This window comes from Taudactylus pleione, unplaced genomic scaffold (genome assembly GCF_031769625.1).
Source record: "Taudactylus pleione unplaced genomic scaffold, aTauple2 ptg000201l, whole genome shotgun sequence".
In the NCBI taxonomy this organism is placed as follows: Eukaryota; Metazoa; Chordata; class Amphibia; order Anura; family Myobatrachidae; genus Taudactylus; species Taudactylus pleione.
The window spans coordinates 19,327,845-19,342,374 of record NW_028284603.1 but is presented as its reverse complement, the minus strand read 5'-3'; the positions used below and the strand labels follow the sequence as shown (position 1 = coordinate 19,342,374).

The following is a 14,530-nucleotide window of genomic DNA, read 5'->3' as shown; positions in this document are numbered from 1 at the left end:
TTTGACGGTGACAGCGCGTAGCCCCTGAAGTACGTCACGCGCCGTGCGCTGGCTTGGTGGGTATATAAGGTGTGCGATAGACCGTCTGCACACACATCACTCATTGCAGTCATGGGTAAAATGGGCGATTTATCAGAGCTGCAAAAAAGGGATGATTATTGGCTTTCGAACCAGTATTTCGGTACACCTGTCAAACCGTAACGCAAGTGTTCTAAGGCGAAATCAGGGAGGACAGAAAGCTCCTGTGGAGCAGAAGGGCAAAGTATTTCTTAAACATCGTAGTTTGTGAACTGTTCGCGTGCTGCTATGGTGAAGATGTATCGTGACTGGACAAATGGCACCATTGCGAATAACCAACGTGGATACTGCGGAGCACCACGTGCCATTGATGTGAGAGGTAAACGTCGGCTACGAAGGTGCGTGAGGGTCGACCGACACGCTACAGTGGAGCAGCTCACCGTCAGAATGAACCTGGGAACCACCAGACATGTGTCTAAAACAACAGTTCAGCGAACCCTGCTGTGTATGGAGCTCCGAAGCAAACAGATGGTCACTGCACCTATGCCAACGAAGGTGCATCAGCGGCAAAGGCTTACATTTTCACTCCTGTATCGGAACTGGACCTCCGCTGATCGGTGAAGGGTTGCCTTCTCCGATGAGTCACGTTTTCTGCTTCATCGAACGAATGGACGTTGGCGTGTCAGACGAGAAATATCGGAGAACAAACTCTCTGCAACTATTGCTGGAAGAACACAAGCAGGTTGTGGTAATGTTATGGTCTGGGGAATGTTTTCATGCATTCTCTGGGCCCTCTCATCCATGTGGAAGGCACCCTCAACCGATTTGGTTAGGAATCCATCCTTGCAGAGCACATACACTCATACATGTTGATTCTCTTCCCTTGTGACCTGTCGCAAGATAATGTGAAATGTCACACGGCTAGAAATGTCCGACAGTGGTTGAACGAGCACTACCAAGACTTCATAGAACTTCCTTGGCCCCCTAATTCCCCCGGACTTGAACGCAATTGAGCATCTGTGGGACCACCTCGATCGTTGTGTTCGCTCTATGGATACTCCACCACGCACCCTTCAGCAGCTGTGGGATGCACTGCAGTCAGCATGGCTCCAGATACCTGTGTCAACCTACCAGCACCTTATTGAGTCACTCCCAGCCCGTCTATCTGCTGTCTGTGCTGCACACGGCGGTTACTCTGTTAGCTGGTGGTCATAATAATGTGACTCGACTGTGTATATGGGTCATTTTTGAAGTACTATTACATTCCAAAATTTTAATTAATGATCAGGAACATCCAATTACAAATATCACTACAATAGGCAACTTGCATAAGGAAAGTTAGAAACCCTCATCTAGGAATGGCAAATAAGCATATGGAAAAGAGTGCGCAAGTATACTGGATAACATGGTGCTCCTGGTAGGTTTTGCCATCATTCATTTATTATTAACAACTAATGTGACAAACAGAATTGGAGGAGAGAAAGAAGACCTGATGTCTCATGCTCATAGTTTGTAGTGTGGCCAATACCATGGGAACCCCTGCACAGTAATTTTAAGTAATCTACATTAAACACATAAAGATTCAAAAATAATGGTGGGAGACCATTGAAAAATGGTATTAGGTCGACATTAAAAAGGTCCAATTAGGTCGACATGGTCATTAGGTTGACCACGAATATGTAGACATGTATTTAGGTCTAACATGGTTAACACATTTAATAGGTCTGCATTTAACATGTCAACATATCTTTTTGAGGATTTATAGGGTTAGGTTTAGGTTAAAATAACAAAAAAGTCAACATTGTTGTGTGTTGACATGCTAAATGACGACCTTTTGAATGTGTTTACTATTTAACCATTTCGACCGAAATAAATGTCTACATACTGGTGTTTGAGCTAATGACCATGTCGACCTTCTGACTGTTGAAATTCAGATCCTGTCGACCATTCATACCACACCCGTTAAAAATTATTTCCAACAAGTACTCAACCCCAAACACTGTATGTCTACATGGTAAATTATTGTGTATTCAGATTTGGAGAATACAAATTAGGCACTCCATAGACTATATTTATAACTGCACAGTGAGCCATGGCAACTGAATTAAAGTTGTACTTATCAGCCAGACCCTTCATGAAATAATATCAGTGTTTATAAACTACGCAAAAGAGGCTCAACATACTTTATTGGAAGAGTAGAATTTCACACTGTGAAAGGCACACATGGGGGGGCATATTCAATTCGGCACAAGGTTTAGCGAAGAAATAACCTCGCGCCCAATTTTGGATTATTCCAAATATCCCGATATCTGCGGTATCCTATTAAAAAAAAGTGGCCGCAGGGTTTTCAGCTCTGAAAACCCAGAGCAATGTAAAAAAAAAAGCTAAAAAATAAAATTCTTCACTTACCTGCCCGGGGGTCTCCGTGGCTTCCGGTGGCCTCCCCTCCTCCTTCTCACTGGAGAGGGGGCTGCTGGGGGTCCCAGGGGATGCTGGGAGGCTCCAGGGGCTGGTGGGAGGGGCAAGGGCTGCTGGGAGTTGTAGTTCTCCCAGCGCCCATTCTGGGGAGGGCACACAGAAATTTGGGGGGGGGGGGGGTACACATGCACTGGGGATCTCACACACACACTCATACACAATTACAAACACACACACACTGACAACACTCACACAACGGCTTCTGACACTGGATGCAGAAGAATATGCAGAAGACAGCGCTGCAGAAAGTAAGTAATTAAGGACTAATTAAGCTAATTGGAAACTTCCAATTGCTTAATTATTCCTCAGGGGGGGTGCCAGAGCAAGTCCCTGTGATTTGTTCTAAAATTAACGATTTTATAAAAAAAAAAAAAACACACTTGCTCTGGAGGTGCGAGAATAAAAAACTCCCATCGTGCAAAAAAATAAAAAAAATAAACGCACCTAATTGAATAGCAAAAATCCCGCACTTGCAGGAAAAACCTCGCAGGTGCGGGATTTGTGCTTTTCTTGCCCCCAATTGAATATGCCCCATGGACTTTAAACTTTCGAAATGATCTCCTGTGCCGTCAACTGTGAGGCCTAAGAGCAGGAAAATGGATTCAACTCTGGTACCCTGGCTATCATGATAAAAAAGGGTGTACTACATTTAGTGTACTCCGCCACTGCCAATCTGTGCAAAATGTTGTTCACTTGTCGACATTGTGAACATTGACATTCTGTCGACATCATAACGGTCGACATTTTGTCTACATCCGCCCATCAAAGGCCACCAAAGGCGACTTAGAATGGCCATCTTACCTGCGTAGCAGAGGCCAGGAAACCTGGATCTTCTGACACCCTCCAAATGGCTGCAGCCTATCAGCTTGGAGATACAGAGCTAACTCAGAGATGGAGGCATGTACATGCGCAGTACACATCCTGTGCGAATGCGCAGCCCTCCCACCATCAGAGTTGTATGCAAGCCATACATCTCTGAATGACACCCTTAATCTTTACATTTAGCCTCCTTGGACCAGAGAGCTTATATCAATCCACCATCTCTCATGGTAAATACATTCAGGAAAAACCTACGACAGAACATATCATACCAGATTTATTAGGAAAATAAAGGGGTCATATAGAGACTTTCTTGCATAATGGATTAAAGTACTCAATAGTTTAATTTCCCAAAATAAACCACACACAGCTTGCTAAGCACTGTACCTGTATGTAGAATGGAATTCCAGCACTGCGCCTGGTTGCACAGAGCCTAGAAGATGGATCGCTAGATTTAATTTCCTCCAAGACGTTGCATAACCATTGGCGTGGTAAGCATCGCAGGCTATCCTCCTTGCATCTGAAAGAATCAAATGAGTAGGGGGTCACAGAGGCCAGTACATTTTATTAAAACCATGCTACACCACTTCACAACAGAGAGAGAGAGAGAGAGAGCTGTTCTTTAAACAATAAAAGCATTCACAGCTCAATCTATTTTCGGATAGATGAATATCCAGGTTTCCCGGGAATACTGGGCATAATTAAGCAACACATTGTAGTGTCTTCTAAAGCCAACAAGATGGCAGATCTTTATCTGTGACCATATTGTTTGACCATTCTCCCCACCATGTAACAATCAGTTGATACAGGTTGAGTCTCCCATATCCAAAATGCTTGAGACCAGGGGCTTTTTGTATTTCGGAATATTTGCATACTATAATGAGATATCTTGGGAATGGGACCCAAATCTAAACACAGAATGCAGTTATGTTTCATATACACCTTATACACTCAGCCTGCAGGTCATTTTATACAATATTTTTAATAATTTTGAGCATCAAAAAAAAAAAAAGATTGTGTACATACATGAAATTAATTTATGTTTAATATACACACATCCTGAAGGTTATTGTATACTGCATTTTAAAGATTTTGAGCTTTAAAAAAAGTTTGTGTACATTGAACCATCAGAAATCAAATCATTCCGTATTTCGGAATATTTGGATATGGGAGACTCAACCTGTATAGACAAAAAAATACTATAAAAGAACACACATTAAATATAGAAGATGCATAAAGAAAAATTTATATACCGTGTTTCAAACCCAAAAGCCAAAATATTCATAGATCAAGATCGACGCAACCTATAGCAATCAGACATTTGCTTTGGTTTTGAAGTGTACAATGCACATTATCCAGGTGCGGTACAAGATGTTCACATTCAGAATGTCGACATGGTCGTTATGTCGACGCTCAGCATGTCAACATAGAATTTTCCAGTGATTGTAGCCCTAACCTTAACCCTAAAATCAACTATAGACAGTGACTTAATGACTACATACCTATATCCTACTGATTCTTCAGCCTACTACTATGTAATGTCAAATTTCTATCAGAAAGCCAATGAATGTGTTAAGACCATGGTACTGTTCCCGGGTATTTTGTTTTCAACTGTAATAAACCATGGAAACTTGACCATTTTAAAAAGTTTGCCTTTCAGGAACCAGCAAAAGCACGTTCTTGTCACATGACATGCCTGAATGCGGCTGCCTGCTAGGCATCAGGAGAAGCAATGGGTGGTCCAACCAGTTAATACTGAAAGACTCAACTGTAGCCCAATTCCCCAATGACATTATCACCTACGTAAGGAATTTAATGTGTTTCGTAAAAATAAAAATAAAGATGATTGTGTCAGCAACGGTGAGTACAGGTACAAAGGTAGTACATAAACCAAAATGTAAACACCTTGCTAAGTGTGGGATGCCTAGTATTGAAGTGAAGGGCTTCCACACAGGTGCATCTCATGCGTTACTTAAATAAATGACATTCCAGTATGGTCAAGGTCATGTATAAAAATGGTTCACTGCCCTGGATGCCTATAATTATAGCTAGCATGTCATCAAAGGGAGATCTCATTGACTATGAACCAGGACTGATTGTTAGTGATCATTTTACAGGAGCTTCAGTGATCAAGACAGCTCAACATGCTAATGTTTCACCAGCCACAGAGTTTAAATTGACATCAGCATGGAACTCCGAGAGGAAAGAAACATCAGTAATCAGCCAACAGTGGGCAGCAGCATGTGGCCCAAGATCATAATATCATTGCATTGACTCAAAGTTCTATTCAACGGTCTCAAAACTTTAACCTTTGACGCAAGAAAAACAGGTGTAAGGAAACAGAGTTGTGGTGACAGATAAGGATAAAGGCGGGTTGCAGGGCATAAACTGCTCACCACACCTACAGCAGCAGTACAAAGAGCACAGGCAGGGCTGTAACTAGGGCAGTGCGGCCTGTGTCATGGCACAGGGCACCGCAGGGCAGGGGGCACTGTTCGGGCCTGTCATTTTTCCTGTTTATTACCATTCTCACTTGTAGCTTCCTCTTATTTCATCCCCAGCATCTCCTGGCCTCCCCTATCTATTCCCTGGCCCTTCCCCATGAGGTCATTACCCTTTTTTGGGTGCGCTATGTCCCTATTTAAAAAATAAGGTGGCGCCAATGCTCTTTTTGGCACAGGGCACCGAAAAGTCTAGTTACGGCTCTGAGCACAGGCACTGGACAACCGAGCAGTTTCTGAAGTTAATATGGCAATACGAGTCATCCTTCACCATGCTCTCACCAAGTACACAACAGGTGAAATGCATATGTGGTGTGGTTTCCCCAAGTAGGCTAGATGAATGGTAATAGCTACTTAATGATACAAATTTTCAGTTGTAGTTCGTTTTTCAGACAACGCCACGGGGCATGTGGTTTGGGTAGCATGACATTGAGGTTATCAATATGTCATAGCCTTCTCAGTCATCAGATCTGGACCCAACGAGCAGCTATAGCATAGAGCAGAACGTCTGAGACAGCACTACCCACCACCAGTGACAAAGCTTTTCTTGTGAAGAATGGTGCTGTATCCCTTCTGCACAACATTATTGGTAGATTCGGCATGTACAGCCCATACTGACGACATGTGGTGGCCCCACGCCCTATTTAGGAACTAAGTAATGGTGTTTATACTATATGGTCTATTATCTGTATAACCATAAATGTCTTACATATCTGGATGAGCTCCAAACATTATCAACTTAATTAGACATGTTGACTGCATACTGTACCATCCTGTACCAAGGTAAAAGAATAAGACCGTGAAGGTTTTTTTTTTTTTTTTAAGAATTGAATTAAATTCCATTTCAAAAACTGCTAATTAAATTTCCTTCTTGTAAATTTACTTATACATAAGAAACAGATTCTAAAACTTTCATTTAAGGAAAATCTGCATGATCTTGCTCTGTGCCACCTAACCAGTCTGAAAACCGGCTGTTTGGGGTCTGACATTGTATGTAATGTAAACGGGATCTGCCTACTTACTGCATTCAAAAAAAAGTCTAATGTCTACCAAACCCGTTTATCATCAATCACATCTTCCATTAAGTAACTGGAGTCACACACATTTCATCCTAAATCCACAGTTCTCAATAACTTCTTTCCATAAATACATATTTAATACATTTTAATCAAGTACACTTTACTCACGGGATGTAATATAATACACTAACAAAAGCTGAACAATATGCCAAAGCCAGTTAGGAATTACATAGGCAGAAAACATATGAGTATTATTTAGATTGTAAAGATTAGTCCTGTACATGCACACAATTTACTAGATAGATAGATAGATAGATAGATAGATAGATAGATAGATAGATCAGATATTCCTGGGTCCTGATAGTGCTCCTTATGTAGGTATACACTCAGTGGGCACTTTATTAGCTGTGCTTGTATACCTGAGCATTAATACAAATATCTAATCAGTCAACCATGTGTTATCAACCCAATGAATAAACACCTGCAGACAACCTTCAGTTGTTCTGCCCAAATGCCAGAACGGGGAAGAGATGACAGGTATCCAATTAGCAGCTCTAAAGTATGTATTCAATTAGCCCAGAAGTGGCGCTCGACGCCGGCACTTATCGTGGGTTTTTTCAGGACCTGATGTGTCCCAAAAAATAATCCACAGAAAGTGTTTTCACCCCCGCAATGGATCCTATAAGTTTTCGCCTGAAATATATTTTTTTTCATCCAAAATAATAGGATATAGGGATAAAATCTGTGAAAAAATGGGGATGATCAGCAAAAAAAAACTATGTTTTTTGCCGCCTAAATAATATTGGGTCTAGCGGGATACCCCCTGATGTCTATTATTGTTGACAGACAGGGTGGTTTGATCAGGACCAGTGTGGTCAAACAGGGGCACCACCCAATAGAGGCACAGTCCTCCCAAACATCCAGATTTCAGCGGGACAGTCCCAATTTTTGGGCACTGTCCCAACCACGGGCCGAAGTGTCCCGCAGGTGGTTGGGAGGTTTTGGACACGCACCACCAAGCGGAAAGCAGCAGTGTCGGGGTAAAGCTGAATGGATGCCACGCGCATGGTGTCCATTCAGTGCAGGGAGACGGCTGGGGACAGCCCTGCTGTTGACGGAATGCTGGGCTCGCCTCGAGCATGACGTAAAATGGGAGTCGTGCCATACGGGCATACCCTCAAAATCATAATCTAGAGGCGTGGTCTAATGAAATTAGGTCACACCCCTTTGCTGCCTCGCGCTGGGTGCCACCAAACAATAATGGCACAGGGCGCTACTCCACCTGGAGCCGGCCATGGGTTTGAGTAACTCAGAAACCACTTATCCTTTGGGATTTTCAGGCAAAACAGTCACTAAAGTTGACAATGAAAAGTGTGTAACACATCATCCAGTGAGTGGCTTTGAGCAAAATCATCTTGTAAATTTAAGAGGTCGGAAAATAATGTTCTGACTGACAGGAAGGCGACATTAACTGAAAAACCCATGCGTTACCACAACGACACATGCTTCTGCCCTACACACCTTCTAATGTCACATGTACTCACCATCTCATGTTCATTCCAAGCAAATGACAATGAGTTCCAATGGCCTCCACAATCACCAGATCTCAGCACAATAGAGCACCCTTTGTATACAGTGTAATGGGAGATTTGCAGCATTAATGTGCAGCCGATACAGCTGCACCAACTGTGTGATGCTCTCTGGTCACCATGGATCAGAGCAATGTTTCCAGCACTGTGTTGAACCTATGCACAAAGAATGCAGACTGTTTATGGGGTATCCTACCTAGTAATGATGGAAAGGGGTTTCTAATATAGTAGGCATTGTTTGTGTGTGTGTATCTGTAATAAATACAAATATATATATAAAATGTTTGTATGGAAGTTCCTATAGGTTTCTCGTTGATATTGTACCCAGGTTGCAGCCTATACCATGTACAGCCTGCTCTATGTTATGAGACACACACATAAATATGCCGGGCTCTCTCAGCAGACATACTTGCAAACTAGAATGGTGATTAATGTCAAAACTACTCTTTTCAGTTAAGCAAAGCTGCTTGCTTTAGTCTCATTTATGTATTAATCATGCGTGAGAGGATATCAGTGCTGTTTTTATTACTTACGTTACTCTTGTGTCTTAGGGGCCTATGTATTAAAATCATGGCAAGCCGTGATTAATAACAGATGGTTTTGCAACAGACTTTTCCATTTTAAACATAATTTCCCCTTCTATGTACTAAAGATAACTTGCAGGGACAGCGGTAGCGATAACCGTTATCTCTGTGAGTTAGAACTCGGACTTATCGGAAAAGTCTTTCACATTTTAGTAAGACTCCTCCTGAGAATCTGACACTGCGCATGTGCACAGTGTCAGTTGTTGGAGCCGGCCAGATGCTGCAGGACAGGGATAGCGAAACCCCTCTCCTGCGAGAATGCCTTCATAGGCATGAAGCCATTTACTCCATCTGAGAATGGCGTAATCCCACAGATCCAATCTCCTCAAATCTCCATGCTTCATAGTTTGGTACATAGGCGACAGACCATAGTCCCCATTGATAATAATGGGAACCGCGATCTGTAGCGCTAATTAGCCTTCTGCAAGAGATTTCTGTGAATCTCCTGCATTAGGCTGTTCGCAAATAGCAACACTTCTGCAGTTTCTACACAATTTTCTGAAAGCAATGTTTGATAAATAGGTCCCATAAGCTTTTAATTATATTGCTTGAACTGAATATTCCCCATTAGAAGACTACCAGCTCTGAGCTCCTTCTATGCAGTGGAAATAGCTGTACTCTGCTCTGCAAATCAGTGGATACCTCAAAAATTAAACACTTCACCTCTTTATCCAATTTCAATAATCTTGGTTCCATATAAGATATAGATGTGTGCTCAGACATCTAGCTTCAATACACCATGTGGCGCGAGACTCCTGGAAGGAGTGAGCCGCTAGGTCCGGAGCTACTCTGCTAGAGCCAGGCGTCTTTTTGGCCGAAAATGTGCCTTAGTCGCAATATAATGGGACTGGGATGCACCAGGAGACTGTGCTGATTAATTTGACATGCAACACTATATCTTTTAAAGTCTAGTAGGGGTCTTAGGTGGGTGGTCCGGCACCTTCACTGAAATGACAGCTGCCCATTTAGGAAATTGATTTCGCCTTCCTCTAAATAAACAAAGCTAGAACACAGCAAAGGTTTAACTCCATGGTTGCGTTGTTTTACCCAACATCACCAAGTATGCGCTGAAGATGCTAACCTGTGACATTCCTACACAGAACTAATGAATGGACCTTGTCAGATGTGTGGAAGAAACCAGATCAGGAAGCAAACTCCAAGAATTATTTTTAAACTAAAGAAAGTTTTTTTTTACTGAAACAGAAAGCAATTAACAAGTACAGTCACCTATACGCTGCGCTATTCCAAATCATTTTGGTTAGAGTTCATTATACACAGATTGTGCTATGACAACAGCTTAGGACAGAGAAATATGGACGACCTACTGTCTGTAGACAGAACTTTCCAGGCTTGTCTGTGTGCATTGGCGTGGAAACGGCCGAGACTGGATTCCGCAACTCAGAACTTAATCTAGAAACATTTATGGAATTACCAAAGAGTAATTACTGTCCAATCATTTACTGAAGAACAATGAGGGTGAAGGTTCATACTGAGCCTTCATTAGCAGAAGTTCTCCAGCACGTCAGGCATTTCCTTTTCAACAGTCCTTCATGGTGTTGACACTGAGGACTTATGACAAGGCTGTCTGGTACACGCCAAATGGAAACGGACAAAGGAGAGGGTTTTGGACGATGTCAAAGCCGACAGATTCCTTTGGACTTTTGCTGCAGGCTGCAATGTTACTATGAACTTGCCTTTGCAAAGCCACAGTACAGAAAAAACAAATCAGTGATTACATAAGAGACCGATGAAAGAATCCCCCTTCTGTGTGAGATGAGACAGCAATTTTTATGCACAAAGCTGGCGTTTTAACCGTTTAATCTGCACGAAAGGCACCGGATAGGCACATGGTAATATAGGGGGGAAATTCATCTTCACTCAGTTAAACTAGAGAACCAAGAGTGTGTATTTAGACAGCTTTATGCTTAAGCCCTTCCCTGCCAGTGCTTGAAAATGTAATTTCAACATAAAACACTTTTCCTTTCGCTGTTCTTTATTTTAATACTTGAACTCGTCTTCCCAGAACGTGCTTAAACTCTAAGCTTATTCATTTCAGCTTAATGTAACAAGCTTTTGAATGACTGAAGCAAAACAGTGGATGTAGCAGATTTTCTGTTTCACAATTATTTGGATGTAATAAAGCAGTGACAGCCACACCTGAATATCATAAAGCAAGATAATCTTCTACGTTAAGTGGAACTAGAATAAAATATTAGAAAATATTTTAAGCAACGTAAGCAGATTCTGCTGAAATAGTGGCCTGATTTCCAGCATCCTGCTATCCTCAAAAACCACAATGTGGTCTTAAAAAATATTAAAGAGGTCTACTCACACTAATGGGGCCCGTGCATCTATAGCCCCGTTCCATATTCTGCCGATCCGGTCTGTTGGCTATCGAGGAACGCCAATCCGTCGCCGGATCAGGGAAATTCAACTACAATTTTGACCATTTTCGTGTCGGGATTGAGGAATCGAGATTCTCCATCCTGTTGAATATCCCCGGTTACCCGACTCTGCCTCAGCAGAATCGTAAATTACGGCAATCAGTTGCAGATGTATGAGCCCCATAAGGATGACATGTATCAAGCAGTGTAAGTTGTACACAGCAAAACAATCAGCTTATACCTATCATTTTCAAAGTGGATTGGTTGCTAAGGCAACTTCACCACTGCTTGTAACAGCTCCCAAAAAATACCAGATTAGTGGGTGTTCAATGTCTGGGAGCCCTGCTGTCTGGGAGATACCCCCATCTCCCCAAAAAGATTTTTAAATTTTTCAGTTGTTGACCTCTCTTATAGTAAGATCATCACTTGGACAGCTGTAGCTTAGTTTACAAATGTCCCCAATTTCCAAGGTTCTAAAGATTTGTCCCTTTAAAGTTATATTCCAGGAAATGTCCCTATTATTCCTGTTTTAGCTAAGTGCTCCATACAAGTTATCAGCTTCTGTATAGGTAGAGCTTATTTCCCCTTCGCGCTAGGGACCTGGAAGTGACGCGAGTGAGGGCGGAAGTGCAGTTCTATGCCCATAAAGGCCATCTAAAGAATAAAATTTGTCCGCTCGCTGTGCTGGCCTCAAGATTATATTCCCCCTCTATGCCCACATGGATGGTAGGGAATGACGTTGGACAGTAGCTGATGGCGTCAGGGTCCTCTCCGCGAAGGGAATCTAGACACTATCCTTCTACATATGTTATGAAATCAGTCATACACATTTTATTACCTTCGTTAGAGAAGTTAAAATTTTTGAAAGCAGAGTAATTCTACATTTACAGTATGTGCAGTAAGGAAGACTAGTGGTTTGGGGGTGAATTGTAAGAAAAGTTCTTACCTGAAACAAAGATGTTGCTTCGCTGCTGTTGTAGCAAGCATTGTTGTGAAATGTACAGAAGGCGGCCCTTTAAATATATTGCTTTATATTGTCACTAGATAAGGTTTACAATGGTATTGCTGAAGTACTTAGTGCTAGGGAGGAGTTCCTCTCATCCTCAGCATTTTAGGAGTTCTAGTAGTACCAGATACCCAACAGCAATTATTGCCAGTGGGAACTGCAAGTGGAGACAGCACATTAATTAAATTACAATATTGTGTTGGCGCAAGAAACTTGGGTTGAAATCTGAACTAATGCCTTGTTGTTTTGTAAGGTCCTCACCAGGTGATACTTAGTCCCAGCTCGCTACATAAAATATTCCCAACACATCTAATCTATGATAGAGAGCATTGTGACCAGACAGACCGTATTGCTCACATTATACAGGCCTACCCAAAGATATGCTAATTTTGGAACACAATAATATCACTCACTGCAAGCGTTTCAAGCATATCCCTTAAGCAATTCCCCACCAACCTGTTTGTTCTCCATTAAAGCATCCAAAAAAAGTATTAAAACAAACTAACATTACATATATGCTGTGCTGCAAAATATCAAACTACACACAACTCACATAAGCCCCTATATGCATCGGGAAGTTATCATTCAAATGTTCTCTCCAAAGTCGAACATTTCATAAAACTTGGGACCCCTGCCAAGTCCCCACCTGTACGTTCTTCCCCAGCTCACCATGCCACTTCCAATTTATTGCCTCTTCAATAAGTTAGTAGCAAGCAAAACTGCTTCATTCTTCGCACTTGTTTGATCAGCAAGTATAACCCGCTGATGGCAACAGAAGAGAACACCAGGAGCCTGTTATTTCAAATGGATGGCAGACCCTAGATAATGAATATCTAGAATTTGAACTTCTCCTTTAACTGAAATGACTAAGATCCAGCCTTTTTGTATGGATGCCAAATGACTAGTGAATCTTAGCAATGAAGTACATTGATGTCCACTAGACCAATGGTTCTCAAACCCTGTGCTCAGGACCCCACACAGTACACGTTTTCCAGGTCACCGAGCAGGTGTACAGGTGTATTCATTGCTCACTGACAAACTAAAGATCCACAAGTAGAGCTATCCCACTAGACTACCGGTTGTCACAAGTCAGACCTGTATTCCGGGTCTCACTTACCAGGTCTGACTAGCTAATCTGGCGGGTTCCTTGCTCTGCTACTCCTTGTAGAAAGACAGCCTCCTTTTGTTACTGATGTCATGTGAGAGTGGATGTCATAATACCCGACTAATTTAAATTGCTCCAGTGTCCTCCAGCTTGACTTCTTATTTGAACCTCTGCTTCTGACCCTGACCTCGGACTTCCCAGACCAATTTTCTTTAAAAGGGTTTCATACCTTATCTATCTGCCCCTTGTCTATCCGGATTTCCTGACTCTCCCTGTTGGCTTCTAATTCAACAGCGTGTCACACTGTGAACATGGGCAGAGGGCCACGACCTCTGTGTCCACAATCTGACGCCACGACCTCTGTAGCAGAGCCCATACTCCCTTGTGAATCCTCTGTTCCAGGTGGTGCCATTCCTAGCTAACAGCATATAATTCTCAATTTATTTACATGTGTGTGACACTAGTTAAATAAATCCAAAGATTGCCCACACATTACTGTCTCTGTCACTGGCTGACAACATGGAATCACTTGGCTTTGAGTTATTCTTGGATAAAATTTGTGGAAGAGAGCACACGTGGCAATTTCAGTCCAATTTGGTCTAAATCTGCTGAGCTAGTTGTCAAAAATTGTCACGTGTTGCTATATAGCATAAGGCTTGAGTAGCTACATTTAACTAAATTGTATAACAAATTAATTTTGTGAAAATGTAACATCTATATTTTGTGCTGATCCACAATAAAACAAGCAGGGTTAGATTGCCAGTGGTCTCGTAGTGATGCTGCATCTTAGGACTTAGGATGCCGATTTGCGATGCGGTCATGAGGCATGGATTTACACCAGATGGCTTCTGCTGCAAAGTAGCTTTACTGTATTGCACAGTCACTTCTGAATCAGGCCCTTAGTCAGTGGAGCGCATTTTGTAAGCTTACATGCATTGTTGTCATCATTTCATAGATAGCTGGTGAGTAACTGGAATCAGTATGTAAAGCCGGCTTTCGGGTTGCCTCCTGTCAAAATACTGACAGT

The 14,530-nt window shown here is 42.2% G+C and overlaps 1 protein-coding gene across 1 annotated transcript in view; it reads right to left on the bottom strand.

The window, feature by feature from the left end:
- Positions 1–14,530, bottom strand: part of THADA (THADA armadillo repeat containing) — a 732,316-nt gene that overhangs the window by 565,288 nt on the left and 152,498 nt on the right. The window contains 1 exon segment of the mRNA XM_088477279.1: positions 3,703–3,835. Within this exon segment, the coding sequence (XP_088333405.1) occupies positions 3,703–3,835 (133 nt within the window).